General features: G+C 40.1%; 1 protein-coding gene across 1 annotated transcript in view; it reads left to right on the forward strand.

Annotated features, from left to right (window-relative positions):
- FAM13C (family with sequence similarity 13 member C) overlaps nucleotides 1-16420 on the forward strand; it is a gene marked incomplete at its 5' end in the record, with an annotated part of 125833 nt that overhangs the window by 85021 nt on the left and 24392 nt on the right. Inside the window, 2 exons of the mRNA XM_082052655.1 lie at nucleotides 2724-2845; nucleotides 10892-10955. Coding sequence (XP_081908781.1) covers nucleotides 2724-2845; nucleotides 10892-10955 — 186 coding nt within the window. The remainder of the gene's footprint in view (nucleotides 1-2723; nucleotides 2846-10891; nucleotides 10956-16420) is intronic.

Below are 16420 nucleotides of genomic sequence, written 5' to 3' on the forward strand. Positions count from 1 at the left end.
AATGACTGTTGCCTCTTTCTGTATTTTATTGTACCCTGAAACTCCATATTGTCATATGATGGCTTAAAAATCTAAGATTCAAGTTCTGACTAGAAATATTTTTAAAATATGCTACTACCATTGTAAGAAAGTAATCTCCTGAACTCCAGTGTCTTGACCTCTGCCCTCTATCCCCCCAGTCTACATTTCTCAGATTTAGAAATAATACAAATTCCCAGCTTCGATTCCAGAGGTTTTTCTGAGATCTGATCTGTAGACTTCCTATGTGTCTCTGTTACTAAATCTCTACGAGAAAGAATATTTTCAGTATGCATCACAGTGATGATGCAGAATTCTTTCTTCCAGCTCTGCTGTTGCCAATATAGAAGTTACACTTTTTAGACAATATAGTATTATTATTTATATTTTCTGTCACATCCAATAGTTAGCAAAAGGTAATCCAGTCCTTATGAGAGATTCTAATTCAAATGAAGAAAATGCCTGTTCTGCCTGGAGATCATAAAACCACTGAAGATTTCTGGGCAAATAAAAGCAGCTGAACTGGTGCTATCCACTTCTACCTCAAACTTTAATAAAAAATGTTGCATTGACCTGTATAGTCCCCAAGAGCATATAATCATTTTTATATGACATGGGGAAAATAATGTTAAGATAGTAATGGAAAAACTAGAACAGCTGCAAAAAACTGCTTTCCATTTGTAACCCAAATTGCTATTACCATTTTTGGATAAAATATTCATTCAGTGCTAAACTGTATTAGATAGGCACAGGGAGAGAGGCGGACATCTGTCCTAGAAGGCTCTAAAGAGGACAGTAACAAAAGCAAGAGTAATGCAAGTCAATTGAGTGAAGTTTTCACTCCTTTTGCCCTGACATCACCAGTGCTTCATCACATCCAGTCTGAAAAAAGGGCAGCCTCTGGTTTGGAGCTTAACCTCTGCTGGGTCAGTTCTACTGCAGTGGCTGATACCAAAGCAAACTAATTGAATGTTAGCACAGGTCTCTTCAAGAGGCAGGCAAGGTACTTTCAGCCTCAGGGCAGGTCTACACTTCATTACCCTAGTGTGGACATGACCCATGGACAGATGTGTATGTTGAAGTTAGGACATGACTGTGTCCTCCTGGGTACCTTCTGTGGTGATGACAGCTGCCTCTTTCAAGAAATGGATTTCAACACTCTTTTTATACTCATCTCATTAGTAGGAGGTATTAATCTTCACTTACTCAACAAATTTCCTATAGTTAAAATGTCATAATGTAGAGTCATAATGCAGAGGAAGTAAAATGTCTTTGATCAGACTTTTTCTAGATTTTCACCAGTTGTTGTTTGTGATATTTTGTTTGTTTTGTGGTTTTTTGTTTGTTTGTTTGTGGTTTTCTTTGGTTTATTACTATTATTTTTGTTGTTTCTTTTTATTTTATTGTTTATTTGTTGTTGTTGGTTTGGTTTGGTTTTGTTTGTTTTTACAAGATCCCTTAGTTGTTCTTCATCAATTTTGAGAGATGGGCACTGCATATTTCTCCTGAGAGGATACCATTTGGGTTACTTTCTTGAATTTGTAACTTTTTACAAAGTTAACAATTTTACAGAAATGTATTTTAGTTTTGTTTGAATACAATGTATCGCTAAACAAGCTTCGGTCAGAGTCTATAAGGATAGAACAGACTAAGAAGGAAGTAAAAGCAGCCACTGTTTTTGTAAATGTAGAATGATCTCAATCATACATGTTCCCCTCCAAACAGTTCTATCCAAACTTCCAACTCCCACACTTTCAACTAAGCTTTGAAACTGGAGCAAAACTAGATATATTGTTTTACCAGGAGAAGTGAACACTATTGTTTTGCAAAGCATGTTGTATTTTGGAAACTATTGGAATAAAATGTTGGACCATAAAAGCTAATAAAGAAGTAAGAAAAATCCCCACTTTGAATATCAAATTTTCAAAGAACTTCATTAACTTACTCCTCTGCAATGCAAGGGAAGTATTATTAATATAACCTATTTTATAGGTAAGGAAGTTAAGATGTGCTGAACACATCTTGTCACAACCCTACAACTTGCTTTGAGAGCTCGGAATAAAATGCACTTTTCTAATTCCCACTCCCTTTCTCAATTTGTTGGACTAAAGTGGCACTTTTATGTTTGTGTGGCAGGTTGGCTGAGGTGACTTTTGTTTCCTCACTACCTTGCACTCCTCCTGCGGTAACACACTGTTCATAAGGCCATGAATATGCCAGGGAAGGGAAAGCACAAAAGGAAACAGGAAAGTGGTTAAACCTTACAAACCTTATTTAAGTGAACTGAATTTGTTTTTGTCAGCCAAAATTTTTCTGATGATGCTCAAGTAATAAATTACTACTGACATGTGAGTAAATAATTTCAAATGAAATGTGTATGTATATATAAGCAAAAAATATTGAAGTCTGTACATAGCACCTCTTAGCTCAGAAGCTGACATCTGTTATCTAACTAATAACCAGAAAATGGGCTACAGTCTGCTCTGGTTTCAAAAAATCTTTACAGTGAAAGAAGATACTACCTTGTTTAGAACCTTCCAGTCTGTGTTTTCCAATTGTTTCCAGTTGATTACCAAAAAATAACAAAGAACCACAATCAGCATCCAGTCTCATTGAGCTCTTTTGTTCTTAAAGAAAAATATTCAGCTAAGCCTGATTGATACTGACAGGTCATTCAACATTTTTTGTTTGCTTGTTTTGTGCAGGAGCTGGAAACCGCATTGCCAGGCTTCTCAGAGTGGCAGGGGAAGGCTGGATCCCCAGCTAATGACTGTGCACGGAACGTGGCTTTCAGATGCCAGGAAGCAGTCATGAGATTTCAACCAAAGTAAGCCTTGGGAGAAGACTGTGCATTTAACTTCTGATTAACTGTAGGAAAGGCTAATTCATTTGCTATCTTTTGCATAAAATATTCAGACCCCTGGCTCCCGTTGGTAGTTGTATTCTGTATTTATATGCTTAGAACTGTTTGAGGAAAGTGAAAGGGATGAAGATAAGAATGCAAATTTCACCGTTCTTTAAAACCCTTACGTTTCAAGCAGGAAGAGCATCCTCAGTTCAGAAACTTCAATTCCTCTGTGCCAAGTTTCAAAAATATCTTGCACTTCTTTTCTTTTACCCCCATTGCTGACTTGTCTCACTCTTTCTCAGAGTTGTTTCATCACTAAAAATTGGGAAGCCACATACCTGATTTTAGCACGGGTATGCTGTAGTACCTGTGCTTATTCTAATGCTTTGAAGGGTACAGTGTGTTCAGGTGAGGCATGAGCTGAGTCTTGATGACAGGTAACTCAGCTGATCATGGAGTGACTCAGCTCTGGTAACTACTGGAAGTCATGGTTCCTCCTCTGATCCTTCATGATTGTGTGAAAGGCTAGAAATGGGGGTTCAACTTGTCCAGCTGACCCAATCTACCATTGAAAGTGTGTCCTAAGGATAAGATTTAGCTCTTGCTGACAGGCATGGACTGTGTAAATAAGATGATGCTCTTCACAGTCATCAGTTTTTGGGGCACTACTTTACAAATTATCCATGCTCAGGTGCTGCTTTGGCCCTGCTTTGCTGTGCACATAGAGTTTCAGGCAGGTGAGCCAGGTCTTTGCTCTCTGTCCTCTGCCTCAAGGTGTGTGATGGCCTTGATGCTGTGTGGCAGAGGCTCTGGTTCTCTTGGAGGGATCAGAGCAGCAGCTGTACATCCCAGGGATGCTCAGTGGGTCAGGGCACAGCGCGGGGACATCCAGAGCTCATTACCTCCAGGGTCTGTTGCAAGTCAGTGCTAGGTTAGTGGTGACAGTTTCCATCCAAGGACAGTTTGGTGCTTTAATGTGAAATGAACTGGCTGCTTTCACCACAGCTTTTAGTAGGGAACATTGTAAATGCTATTAATTTGTGCTCTCAAAGGAAGCTTTAGCAGAACGGCCATGTGTTTAATTAGCTTCCACAAAGAACTGCTTTCACCTTCCAATGCTTCTGTATGCATTGCAGTGTCTGAGACACTGCAAAGTCCTGCATCTCAGAGAGTGTTTCTAATTAGCCCCATCATAGAAGGCCTGCCTTCTCCTGTTATGGCATTCTTTCTGCTAGGAAAAAATCATATGCATTTCTTGTAAAGAGGACAATAGTGAGTTTTGGATGAGAGAGTTAGACCTACCTAGTGGCTCTGCTAGTAGGAAGTCTGTGTATTGGTAGATAATGAAATAGCATTGGTTAATTTTGATGGATAAAAGGAATGTGATGAAAGAAACATGGACTTTAAAGATAAGAACCAGAGTAGAGTGTGCATGGATAAAACAGCAACCATAGCAAAGTTCCCCTGTCCACTTCAACAGTTTGGCCTTTTTAGTTTGCCTGGTATTAAATAATTGTTCACTATTCTATTTACTCCTGTTTAATGCCAGGTTAGCTCCTTAGGGAGCCTGCTATCCACAAGTGCTGAACCTATTAAATAATGGAACCTTGATTTATCATGCTAAGAGCTGTGAAAGCATAGCAATCAAATCTCAACTCTGGCCATGTCTTAGTTTGATTACACTACAACAAAACAAAGGCAACTTTTCTCTCAAATAAGAAACTTCAAACATGGAATAAACAAGCATTAAGACATTGTCTCTTGCCTCACACACACTTTATTTACTTTAACTGTCTTAACTGTCCTTGGAAAAAACATTCCCACCCCCAAGCTGGGGCAGGGGACTTTGAATTAGGTATGCTGAAGTTAACACTTCCAGTTTGAGGGTCACTCTGTCTGGTGACTCTTCTTAAGGGTCACCAGCAGCTTGCCCCATCCCTCCACCGCCAGTCAGCTTTGATAGGGCCAGAGCAATTACGTGCCCATGTCTCAGCTTGTGCAGCTGGCTGCTGCATCGGGATCACAGAACTGGCTCGTGCAACAGGCTGTGAAATGCAGCTGCCAGCATCTGATGTCTTGCCTTGTTTTCTGCCATCTCCACTCTGGGACATGGCAAAGGTTAAGTGTCCAGTCTTGGCAGCAGGCAACAGTCAGAGCTAGATTTTGACAGAACACATCTATTAGCCCCACGAATCTTGAGTTTCACTAACTTCCATCTTGTTTTTGCTAGGTTACTGGTAAAATTAGTAATGCGTTGGAACACTGCACAAGCCTAGGACCCCCAGCTCATAGACTAGCAGCTTTCTGGTATTTTGGGGAAGAGGACATGGCCACACTGCTGGAGGGGTACCACTGTGCAGGCTCCTCTGTCTATCAACTGTGTGTGGGGAGGAGAAGAAGGAATTTATTTCTGTCTCATATTAAGAAGCAGGGTTGCTTATTTCTAGTGCTGCATGTAGTTACTTCTGCTTTAATTCAGTTTCTTCAGAATGCTATAGTTCTGCTATTAGTTTTATTTGAGTTTCAAGGTCTAAATGCCTCTTAACTGTACAGAGTTTCAAAAAAATGTGTGAGGCAGCTAAAATCAGGATAGTTTTAATTTGTCTAATTATGGATTAAAAGCCACTGATATATGAAAAACTTTTCAGTACAGTCCCTATTAAGCAGAAGAATCTAAATTCAGGGTAACCTAACAAGGGATGTTCATAAACACATATGTGATGGTGAAGAACAGAATAGGCAATATAAAAGAAACAATCTACTGAAATATGACTCATAAGCATATACATTTATTGTTGGGGGGGGGGCAGTACTCTTGTTTTATGATAACCACTGAAACAGTGAAGGAAACACTTTAATGAGATTTGAGGGAAATGGAAGAATAGACTTGGTGAAGAGGTTTACAGTCAGAAGAATGACGGAATACTGTCTTCTTCTTGGCTAAGCTACATCTGACTGTGAATCAAGGATTTTAATTTCAAGGGGTCTTTATCATGTAGGATTTATGAACATCACTGTCAATTCAGAATATTAAATGCCATCTGCATGGATGGAAACCTTTGCATTTTATTACAAGAACAGGAATTTTTAATATTATTGCTAGTGATTACATTGAATACTGGTCTAGTCATTGTGTGCAGTTGGCTTTGGATAAGAGTGGAATATAATTGCACTTTAGGGAGAAAAAAGTTGTATGCAGACCCCAGAAACAAATATTACAATAGGGAGAATTGCTTTTTTATTTTATCGGAGGAAAGCCAGTATGATACAATACATATGATTACAAAAAGCTGCTCTTACTGATTGCCTCTTCTAAGGCAATCAGTAAAACTGATGTGGATTGTAGAGCTGTGTACACAGTTACCAGAATGGAGGATGGTGTTTTCTTCAGATGTCCATTACATAGGGGAGGGATGAAACGTGGGACTCCTGGGCGGTGGGAAAGTCAGGGTTTCAGAGAAGGTTGCATTCAGAGTTAATGTGTGAGCTACTTTTTGGGGTTAAATTTTCTGCCAAAGAAAAATTCCTGAAAGTTCCCCTTTTCCCCATTCCCCAGATAAAACAGGAATGGAGTGGTTCCATTTAGTAGAACTCAGCTGGTCCCTGGGTTGGTCCCTAATTTCTGCAGATGCTGTAGGGTGGCAGTTGCTGTCAGACCTACAACTGCTCTCCAGGAAAATTTGAAATGTTAGGAGTCCTGCTGGAGACCAGGCTCTAGTGAGGCTTTCAGCATTTAAGTTTTCAAGGCAAGTAGCTTTAGAGAGTGTAGTTAAGGTGGGGGGTCATGTAGTTTCCATGCTTTCAGCTGAGCAGCTACAACTCAGTGATGTGTGGGAGGAAGCAGGGAAGCTGCAGAGGTGCTGATGTCCCTGCACCATACAGCAAACCTGCACAGGTGAGGCTGCGTTTGTGAGGCTGCATTCCTGCACAGGTGGCCAGGCGAGCAGGGAGAAAACGTGGCCAGATTCCCTCTGAGTCCTGCCTCAGACCTGGCAAAAATTCATCATGACCTGTATGAGTTTGCAAATAGTTCTGTGTCAGCAAATCAGGATTTGCTGGTGAAATGTTTCTTTGCTGGGAAATGACTGACTGGTTACTAAGAACAGTTTCTTCACGAGTCTTGATATATAAAATATTGGTGTTTGTGGTTCCACTGGCACTTCTTGTATCAAGACACGAAAAATCCCTGAGCAAGGTCTTGGGTTACATTACACCTAAAAAAAAAAAAAAAGAGGAGGATAGGGAGGGGGGAAAAAACAGCATGTTACTGTAGCCCATGTAAGGACTGTGCCTGGTGAGTATGAGAGGCACCCATAATGAGAAAAACAAGTGTGGCTGTTCACAGCCAGCCTTTACATAACGACTGTGATTGATGGGACAGGCACTGCTGCGCTGGCTCTCCATCTGGCTGCTTGTTCCAGCATTCAGGGGCTGCCCAAGGAGTAGCCCAGGATACATCCAAACAGCCTTGGGCCCTTGGTGGTGTTTTTTTCATTGCAATTGTGCACCCTGTGTTCATCAAAAAACCTGGTGCACTGGTGCAGTTCTGTGTTGCTTTGTAAGGAGTCAAAGGCATGCTTTTGAAGCATTCACCTGCAGCCTTGTGCCTATGGTGGTGACTATATTTGAATTTCATAATGCTTTTAGCCATTTTGAAGGTCTTGGAAAGGACCTGTTAGCCTAGTAGGCCACCCTCACAGCAGGAAGGGGAAAGCTGGTTGCTGGACTGGAGCCAGGGAAGGAGTATTGGGCCAGGACAGACTGAAAGTGAATCTGGAAAAGGGGTTCCATCCCACAGCACAGTATGTGGTTTGCTTGCCAGGATTTATCCTGGCACGTTGCTAATGCATTAATTGGCCCAGACACTTGTGGCTTTGTGGTGCGTAAACACCTAAGCCTCCTGAAGATGGGGTTAGTGTAATGCAGAGCTGGACTGGATTAAGACTTGCAAATCACAGGATGCAATGCTCCTTTCTGGGTTTAGTCTGGGAAATAAGAAGTGAATTTGTTTAGGCTATCTTTAAACCTTTTTCCTGTTTTTTAAAATGATGTGATTTTATTTGAATTTTATGCGACTTGAAAGTGATATGCATAATTCAATAATTCACATGTTCTGGTCTGTTTTTTAAACAGCTCACTGCTCATGCAAATTGATCTTCCCCTTGAAGTCTAGTAGGAGCTCTGTTATGAAAATCAGTATTTAGATTTTTTGCTGTTGTTTTTATGTCCACAAGCTTCAAAAGTACATGTTACTGCGTTTCATCTTCGTCATCTGTGCCATGCAGAATGAATTCTGCCAAAGTTAGAGTTGCCAGTCTAGAGGGAGTGTGAGAGATAAGGCCCTTCATATTTTATAAAGAATGATATAACATATATTTGAGTAGTAGCCACAGAGTGAATTCAATTTTCATTAGTTTACATGATGTACATTATACAAAATAAGGGTTGCTTGCAATTATTCAAAATTTCAGCTAAGGCTTAAAATAATTTTAATGTACTCAGCACAGATGGAAAACCAGGGTTTGTTCCTGCTGCTTTTGAAATTAATGGATATTTTGTGGTTGACTTTTAATGAGACCACGATCCAACCCATAGTTATTAAATTCTAAGCTTTTTGTTGCCTGGTGACAATCAGATAACCTGCATTTGTCTAGCAGAGCGGTTAATCTTTGTGAAGACAAAAAAGCACACCCTAAAACTCAGTGTACAGAGTAAGATCAGTTCAGCATACATAAATGACTGGTAATGCAAATCATCTTCACACAAAAATGGTTACTCAAGTTAAAGATTTCAGTGTCTCCAGAATCCTAAGAATGCAAAACTAAGAGCATCTTACTCCAGTATTTTTAGTGAAAAAGCAACAGTGAAATGCAAGATTTCCACATCCCTAATGCAGCAGACAAGAACATCATCCTGAACAAGAGAGAGGTGGTGCTGCAAACTTTTTACTCTCCAGAGTGAATAGAACTTCATGTAGCAGCTGTAAGAACTGCTGCTAGAGTTTAGGGGTTTTGGGGTTGATTCTGGTTTTATTTTTTAATGCACCCTGAAAGCTGTCACCCAAATGAACCCCAGAAGTGTACAAATGTGATAAGCATCTTCTCCTTCCTTTTCTCTATGTCTAGCTTCAGCTCAGTGCAATAGATCACTCTAAATGTATTTTTTTTTAATTCATTAGTGAATTAATTCTTCAGCTGTATTTAGCCATGTGGGTCCTTCCTTACACATTGTTAAACAAACTATAAATATTTCACTCTTTCCTATTAACTTAGTCCTTTTGCTCTCCCCTTGCTTTTTCTTATTTTTTTTAAACTCTTTTGCTGCCTCATTCTGTCCTTTCTGCTGCGAAAAAAGCTAGAGATTGGTTGTTCAGCAATAAACTTTTTGATCTGTAATTCCATTTCCCTTCTGTTCTCTTCACATTATGGAGACATTTGCTATTTGTTTTCAGGTGAGACAGCATAAATAATGTGTATGTGGAGAGCTGCACAGAGATGAAGATAGGTGTTTGTAAAACAGTCAGGCAAGGCACCTTGCGGATTAAGCATCTCCAGAAATAACCCCTGAACATGTACCTGTGTCTCTTGAGGGAGGGACAGGCTGGCTGGCCGGTGAGGTCTCGCTTTCTGGTGTGAGATGTACCACCACCAAAATGATTCATTTTTGTTCCTATGTGAATTGTACACCTTGGATCCTATTTGGAGGCAAGTGGTTTTTCACCCTGGTGTAGCTATTGAATGTATCTGTTTTGGAGAGGAAAGTGGCACATCCATCATTTCAGCCTTTAAATGCTTCATAAATCTATGAAAAACCGCCACAAGGGTATGTGCATCTGTCTGCATTGGTTTTGAGGTCTCTAGAGACTTGTAAAACTATTCAGTTTTGCTGGGTTGACCCTGAGCACAATAGGTTGAAAAATATTATTTTGTCCAAAGGAATCTGGGTTTTGTGTTAGTTTTGATCGTGTCTGTGAGTGAGTCTCACAGTGGCCAGCAAACATTTTCCACCTTTTCAGCAGTGAGAAACCTCATTCTCTGAGACAGTGATAAGTTTTCTTGCTTCAGCTGAGTCAGCTTGTGTTACACCCGTGTCGGGCTGTGCAACTGAGTGTGGAAAGCTGCTGTTTGCTGTGTGGAAAGACAGAGCTGTGGTGCGAGGCTATTCAGGTTGCTTACCTAATCCATTGGAAGGTTTTTTTGTTTTTGTGCTTCAGTTTCATTCCTTGGTAGAGTGAATTTGTAGCTAATCCTGAAGCTGGTAGGTGTGTGAAGCCTTAGGCCTGGATCACATTGCCTAGGTGGGGCACAGTTGTCTCATAAGCCATAGGTAGAGGGAAGTGATTTTCACCCTGCTGGTCAGAGACCTTCCTTGCCTATTTCCATGTGGAGAAGCAGTGGTACACTGAGGGAAAACCAAAGGTATGGACATCTCTGATGACTGCAAAGTGACACTCATTAGAAAATGTGGACATCTTTCTTACTCAAAGGGTTTCTGGCTCCTCATGAGAGTCCCTTTGGTCTTAGTGGAATTTGCAAAACAGAACTGAAGCAGAAAGTTGAAGATTGGGAGCCTGAAATACCATCAAATTTAAATATGGAGAGATTTATTCTTCATGGCTCTGAGACAGGAAAACTCTTGTTCCTCATTTAAAGCATGTAGGACAAATCATGCTTAGATTTAAACATACATTTTAGCTTTTTCTTGGCTTTACCCAAAATCACGAAGATACTGAGAGCTGATCATTCTTCTGTAAACTGTTTCTGTGTGACAGAGTGAGCCCAAATTTTGGTGTCATAGTTTCCAGGACGACACTCGCAGTTTAAATATATTATTTAGGATTTAATTAAAATCACTGTTGTTTGGAATGAGATACAAAATACAGTTGTAACCTTCATTTTTTTTTTTTTTTATAAAACAACTTTATCCCATAACTTGTAACTTATGTACAGACATGATGAAAAGTCTGAAATATTTGCAATACAAATAAGCAATCTATTGAGTGAAAATTCTTATTTTGTTTTGTAGAATAGATCAGAACACATGTGTTTCACCAAGAGAAGCAACCGAGCAGTTTAACAGCTTCAATGAGGTAAGCTTAACCAAAAAATGAAATATGATGTTAGAAATTTTAAATTAGATGTCTGGTTTTTGTTAATTCTAAGGTCCTGGAATAATGTAATCACTTGAGAATCTTACGTTAGCTTTTTAACAGATCATTGTAGTCATGTTTTTGGAGAAAAGCTTAAAAATGGGATGTGAGACTGCTATAATAGTTTAAAAGCCAGAAGCAAGAGATTTTAAAGAAATTTGAAGCCAACTTTATGCTGTTTTCTGTTTGTGCTCAGAAAGGAATTGAACATTCAATATTGACTGAGTGAAATGCCGTCTTTCAAGAACACTTGACTTTTTCCATGTATTACAGCTTAAATGTCTTCAACTATCAATTACATTTTGTTTAAAAATAAGGAGTTCTCAAGGTTGCTACATCCTGCATAAATAAACTATGAACAGTGCAATGTCGTCTAAAAGGTATTCTTGTAAGATGGGAGGAGGAGAGGGTTGGAACGAAGAGAGGAAGCAAGGAAATCCAAATAACACCTGTGACACTTGAAACAAGAGCTGTTTTCACAGGGATTATGCCAGGAGGATGATGTGAGAGAAGAGCACAAAGAACCTGTCTGTGTGATCATGTCAGACAATGGATGTGCCTGGGCTAGATTCTCACAATCGGCAATATACTTGAGGCCAAAACCAAGCTTTGCAGTTATTCAAAGTTGGAAACCTTATGAAGTGTCTCTCACAAACAAGGGTGTCCGCATACTAGCGCAGAGTACACTTACACACTACAAGTGCAATGAGCAGCACTGGACTTAAATAAGGAGCAGACAACATTTTTCAGTGTAGTCCAAGACACCAGAACAACAGAAGCAGAGGGGAAAAAGAGTTGGGGGGAAGGGAACCCATTCCTGTCAAACCATGGAAAAGACTGTTTTGTTTCCATAATGAGCCAGAGAACATCTATGTCTATTAATAGAGACCTGACTTTCATTAGGGGAAAACCACGATGTGTCCTTTTAAAGAAATTCAGGCTTAGTTTCTCCTTACAATGAATTATTTCTTGTGCATTTGTGTCATTGTTGTGCAGCTCACTATTGAAAGTCTCCATGCTGACTGGTAAGGCACATTCCATGAGGCTGAGTATACTCAGCCTCTGCCTACCCAACTAAGGCCCTGAAGAAAACATTAAGTTATTGTTTCTTTTGAGAAGCCTCATTGCAACTAATCACCAAAGCTTCCACTTAAAAGTTTACCTTTAAAATTCTTGCAAAGGATTCCTTAAAGGTCAAGATAAAAGAAAATCAGTGTAAGATATTCAAACAGAGAATTAGATCTTAAAATAAAATAAATTGCTAATAATTTATGGGGAATGAGAAAAGGTTATATTCTGGTGCTTTCTTTTGCAAAATCTTAGATTGTATTGTGTCTCAGGTCTACAGCTAACCCAAATAGGCATGTGTCATAAGAAAAGAAATTCCCTTCTTAGATTAGAGAAAGTGATGTTCTCACTGCTCATCCATGGTTTTATACAGACTCAGGGCATTTCTTGTTCTATTTTATTGTTACTTGTTTGTTTCCCATAAAGGAACCTCTGAATTGAAAATGTCATATGCCTCAAGACACAAATATTGCTGTAGCAGATACCACAGAGATTTAGTTACATTCACATAAAATATGCCTATCTTGTTTTAACCTGAACTCTCAGATTAAAAAGCAAGGGAGATGCTTTTATACATCCCTCTTCTAATGTGACATATAAAAGCGTTAATTTCCTTAGAGTGAAGAAATTGAGCAGGTTGATATTTGCTCAGTTTCTTTTCTATACGACTACTTCAATGATGATTAGATAATGAACGCTTGGATTATTCTCCTCCTCTGCCCCAGCTGATTTCATAAATCCATCAATAAACTGGATATAATAGAAAAGCTGCCTTCCTACCCTGGAGGGGCAGGAGCAGGTCCAGGGGCAGGGTTCAGACATTCTTAATATTCAGAAACACCGTGTGCAAGGTAGGGTGGTTTCAGTTTATGTGGAAAACACCAAGTCTGGGCTTTGCTTTTCCTTCCTTCTCCCTGTTGTCCTCCAGGCTGAGCCCAGGCAGGGCCCACGGGGAGAACAGACTTATTCACTTTCCCTCTTCCCGCAGGTCTTAAGTTTAACAGACCTTAGGGTGTCCACAAAGATGAAACAAGGATGCTGATAATAGTAATGCTTTTTCAGGGAAGGCCATTTGTGACAGCGGTGGCTCTTTTGGCCATGATTAGCTCTCTGTTCTCTGCGGATGCAGTGAGCACGGACTGAGCAGCAGGTCTGGCAGAGCTGTAGCTCTTGGTGCGATAAGGGAGAGCGTGGGGCTGTGAGGCTCCATTTGACACATTGTCTGCCATCGGGCTATGGCCCCCTCGACGTGCTGACCAACATGTCTCATGGTGCTGATCCTGCAGGGCCCCATGCAGGGACCTCCAGCTGGAGAGGGAGTTACCGATGGCACCTACTGAGAACAGGTCTGTAAGGTATTTCAGGGAACTCCGACTCATCACCACAGCATTTTGGTGAAAAACTGGGAGTATTTGTTCATTCAGTGTCTCGTTCTACAGAGGGATTAAGCACCGTGAGTGTAGGTGTGTAGTATTTATCTCTAGATGTAAGAGGTTATCTATTATCTCAGTAATTCCTTCCCCTAAGACCTCAACTCTTGATTTTCAATAAACATTGGCTGGAAAAAGAGATGATCAGTGGTGCACAGTCTACCGGATTGCTTGTTTGCAAAGATGGATTCTTTAGTACAGGCTGACCTTCATCTACAATCCTTTAGTGCTGTGTTTTCTCTGCCATGCAGGAGTATGATACTTTCGTGACTATGTTTTCTCAAAGCATTAGCAAAAACTACAAACAGGAGAGAAATATCACACTGTATCTCTTTCTGTTTTCCTCTAGCTTCCTGTGAATGTCTTTATTTTTTCCATTATCTTTGATCTGAGATAATGGAGGATGTTTTCTCATCTTCTAATGGTACTGACATGGCTCAAGTTCTTCAAATTGTCAGTTACTCTAAGAGAATATAAGAAGATATAAGAAAGTTTTGTCCAATTATAATTCCTTCTTTTTCAAAGTTGCAAAATACTATTCTTAAGGGGCAACAATATGGTTGTTTTTCCAAATAAGCTTAAGGATTAATTTTAAGTATTAAAATGTCCTTTCAATTGTGTTATCATGGATCAGGAATTACTGCTTCAGAAACACTGATGTTTAGGCATGAGAGTAAAGCTGGAATTAGCATCACGTCTGAAGTATTTGAACTGAGATCGTTAGCTGATATAATGTCCCATATTTTAGATTACTTCAGTGGGATTGGTTTTCCATGTAAGAGCTTACTAAAATTTCTGATGGTGCCCACCATGACCTAGCATTTCCCTCTCTATGTATTTTAGTTGTCTGCCTTCACTTCTAACATGTTTTGCAACTTCTGTTAAATGGCCAAGAGCAGGGCTGGCCCAGCTGGGACCCAGAGGCAGGTCTGGACCATGAGACAGTTTCAAGCAGTCTGTGCACAGGCTGGTTCATCTCCAGATGAAATGTATTGCTGAGCGTGTACAGTGCAGAAGAGCACCCATCCCCACCACTGTGGCAGGACGCCTGCAGTCACATCAGGGCTCTACAGGTACTGGAAAGTATCGGAGAATTAGGGGCAAGTTGGAGGTAGTCAGTAAGATTTCAAATTAACTTGGGAGGCTTGAGAAGATTAAGACCAGGCTCTTGTTGCCTTCCTTTTGGGGGCAGTTGGTAGCTGGTAGGTCTGAGGCTGGCAGGGTCCAGCCTGGCTGCTCTGGCGTTGCTGGTATTTCAAGCATCCCTCTGAGAAGGGCAGGACAGGACATGTAGCAGGGGAGTCAGCAAGGTCATCCCACCATTTACTGGAATGCTCCTGGTGGCCATGAGTTGGTGACCCTGGGCAGCTTTGTGCTTGGTCTTTGCTTAAAGCTGTATCTCCTTACGCGTGGTCCCTAAAATACATGTTAGCTTTTCATGTGTAGTGCGCTGTGGCAGCACCATAGTACTCAGCTGTGTTTTAGGAGTAAGATGAGGCTGATGGCATACCCTGGATTCATAATCTCCCTGATATAACATCAAAATGATCAAAGCTGCTTACTCCTTTTCACCCTACATAAAATCCCTGTCAAGGGCACATTAATGAAATCATATAAGGAATTTCTATTATTATATGAATTTTTTTAGTGTTTGGCAGTGACTGGAAATTCACCATCCACCCACCTTCCACAGATGGGTGAGAAATATCACAAGGAACAACTGAATACAAACCGGCTGGTGAATTGCAGCATCAGCATTGCCAAAATACAGTGTTTAATAATGTAGTCTGCGTAGTTTTTACATGGAACTTACCATAAATATTAGTGTATCATAAGAAATAATGATGCAACATGAATGTATTTTCTTCACATGTTTTTTTTTTTTGGTCAAATGCTTGAAGTGATAGTCTGTGAAGGTTAAGTATGTTTGTCAGTTATTTGCCTATGTTCACCTCATTGTGTTCTGGTGTGTTTGTCTATGCTTTCCTTACTTGCCATTTCTCATGAGTTCTGCATTGGGATCAGAGTCCTCACTGGTCTATAACTAATGTAGTCATCTTTTGCTAGATGACATTAATGACTGTAAAATACTGCCTGTCTGCTCTGATAATTCCATAGCTACTTTATTTGGGCCTAGCTGGAGTGAAAAGCAGTGGAAAATGAGGCAGTCATGTCATGAAAAGTCTTCCCAAAACAGTGCCATGGGTAGGATTCAAATCAGCACCTTTCCCTTGACAAGAAAAATTCACTGTCACTTGAAAACTGTTGAAGGTGAGATGGTTACCATCATTCTTTCTCTAATTCAAGAAAGTCCTGTAAAGGACTATAGAAGATTTTAAAGGGCCTCATAAAAGATACTCGAATTAATGGTAAAAAGTCTACTAAATACATCAAAAGCAGGAAGCCAGGTAGGGTATCTCTGGAACTGCTAACTGGCAGACATGTAAAATGGGATCAGTTTCAAGTAATATATGTAAAATATTGGACCAAACAGTGTCAGTAAGTGACAAGGAGGAGATGCCAGTCATTCAAGAGTCTGGAAAAACTGAGGTGTGAAGATGGGGCGCTGCTGGTCAAGATAGGTAAATTATCCTTACAAACGGCAGCTGGGCCAGAGGATGGCAGGTTGTTAATGCAACCTATACGTGGAAATACTATCCTCTGCCTTGGATTGTAGAAAACAGCTCTTTGTCATGCCGTATTTTTAAATAATAGTATTAACTTTAGGCATTTGATTCTGAATCAGTGCTTGATCTTGCAGTCACTTCTTTCATCTTATTATAGAATGAGATGTCAAAATGTATCTTGACAACAGATGAGAGGAACTTAATTCTTAAATAAATGTCTAGCACAAACCATTTCTGTGTTCATACATCTCTAATATCAATCTGCTGCTGACAGGAATGG

This window comes from Streptopelia decaocto (genome assembly GCF_964273445.1).
Source record: "Streptopelia decaocto genome assembly, chromosome: 5".
NCBI lineage: Eukaryota > Metazoa > Chordata > Aves > Columbiformes > Columbidae > Streptopelia > Streptopelia decaocto.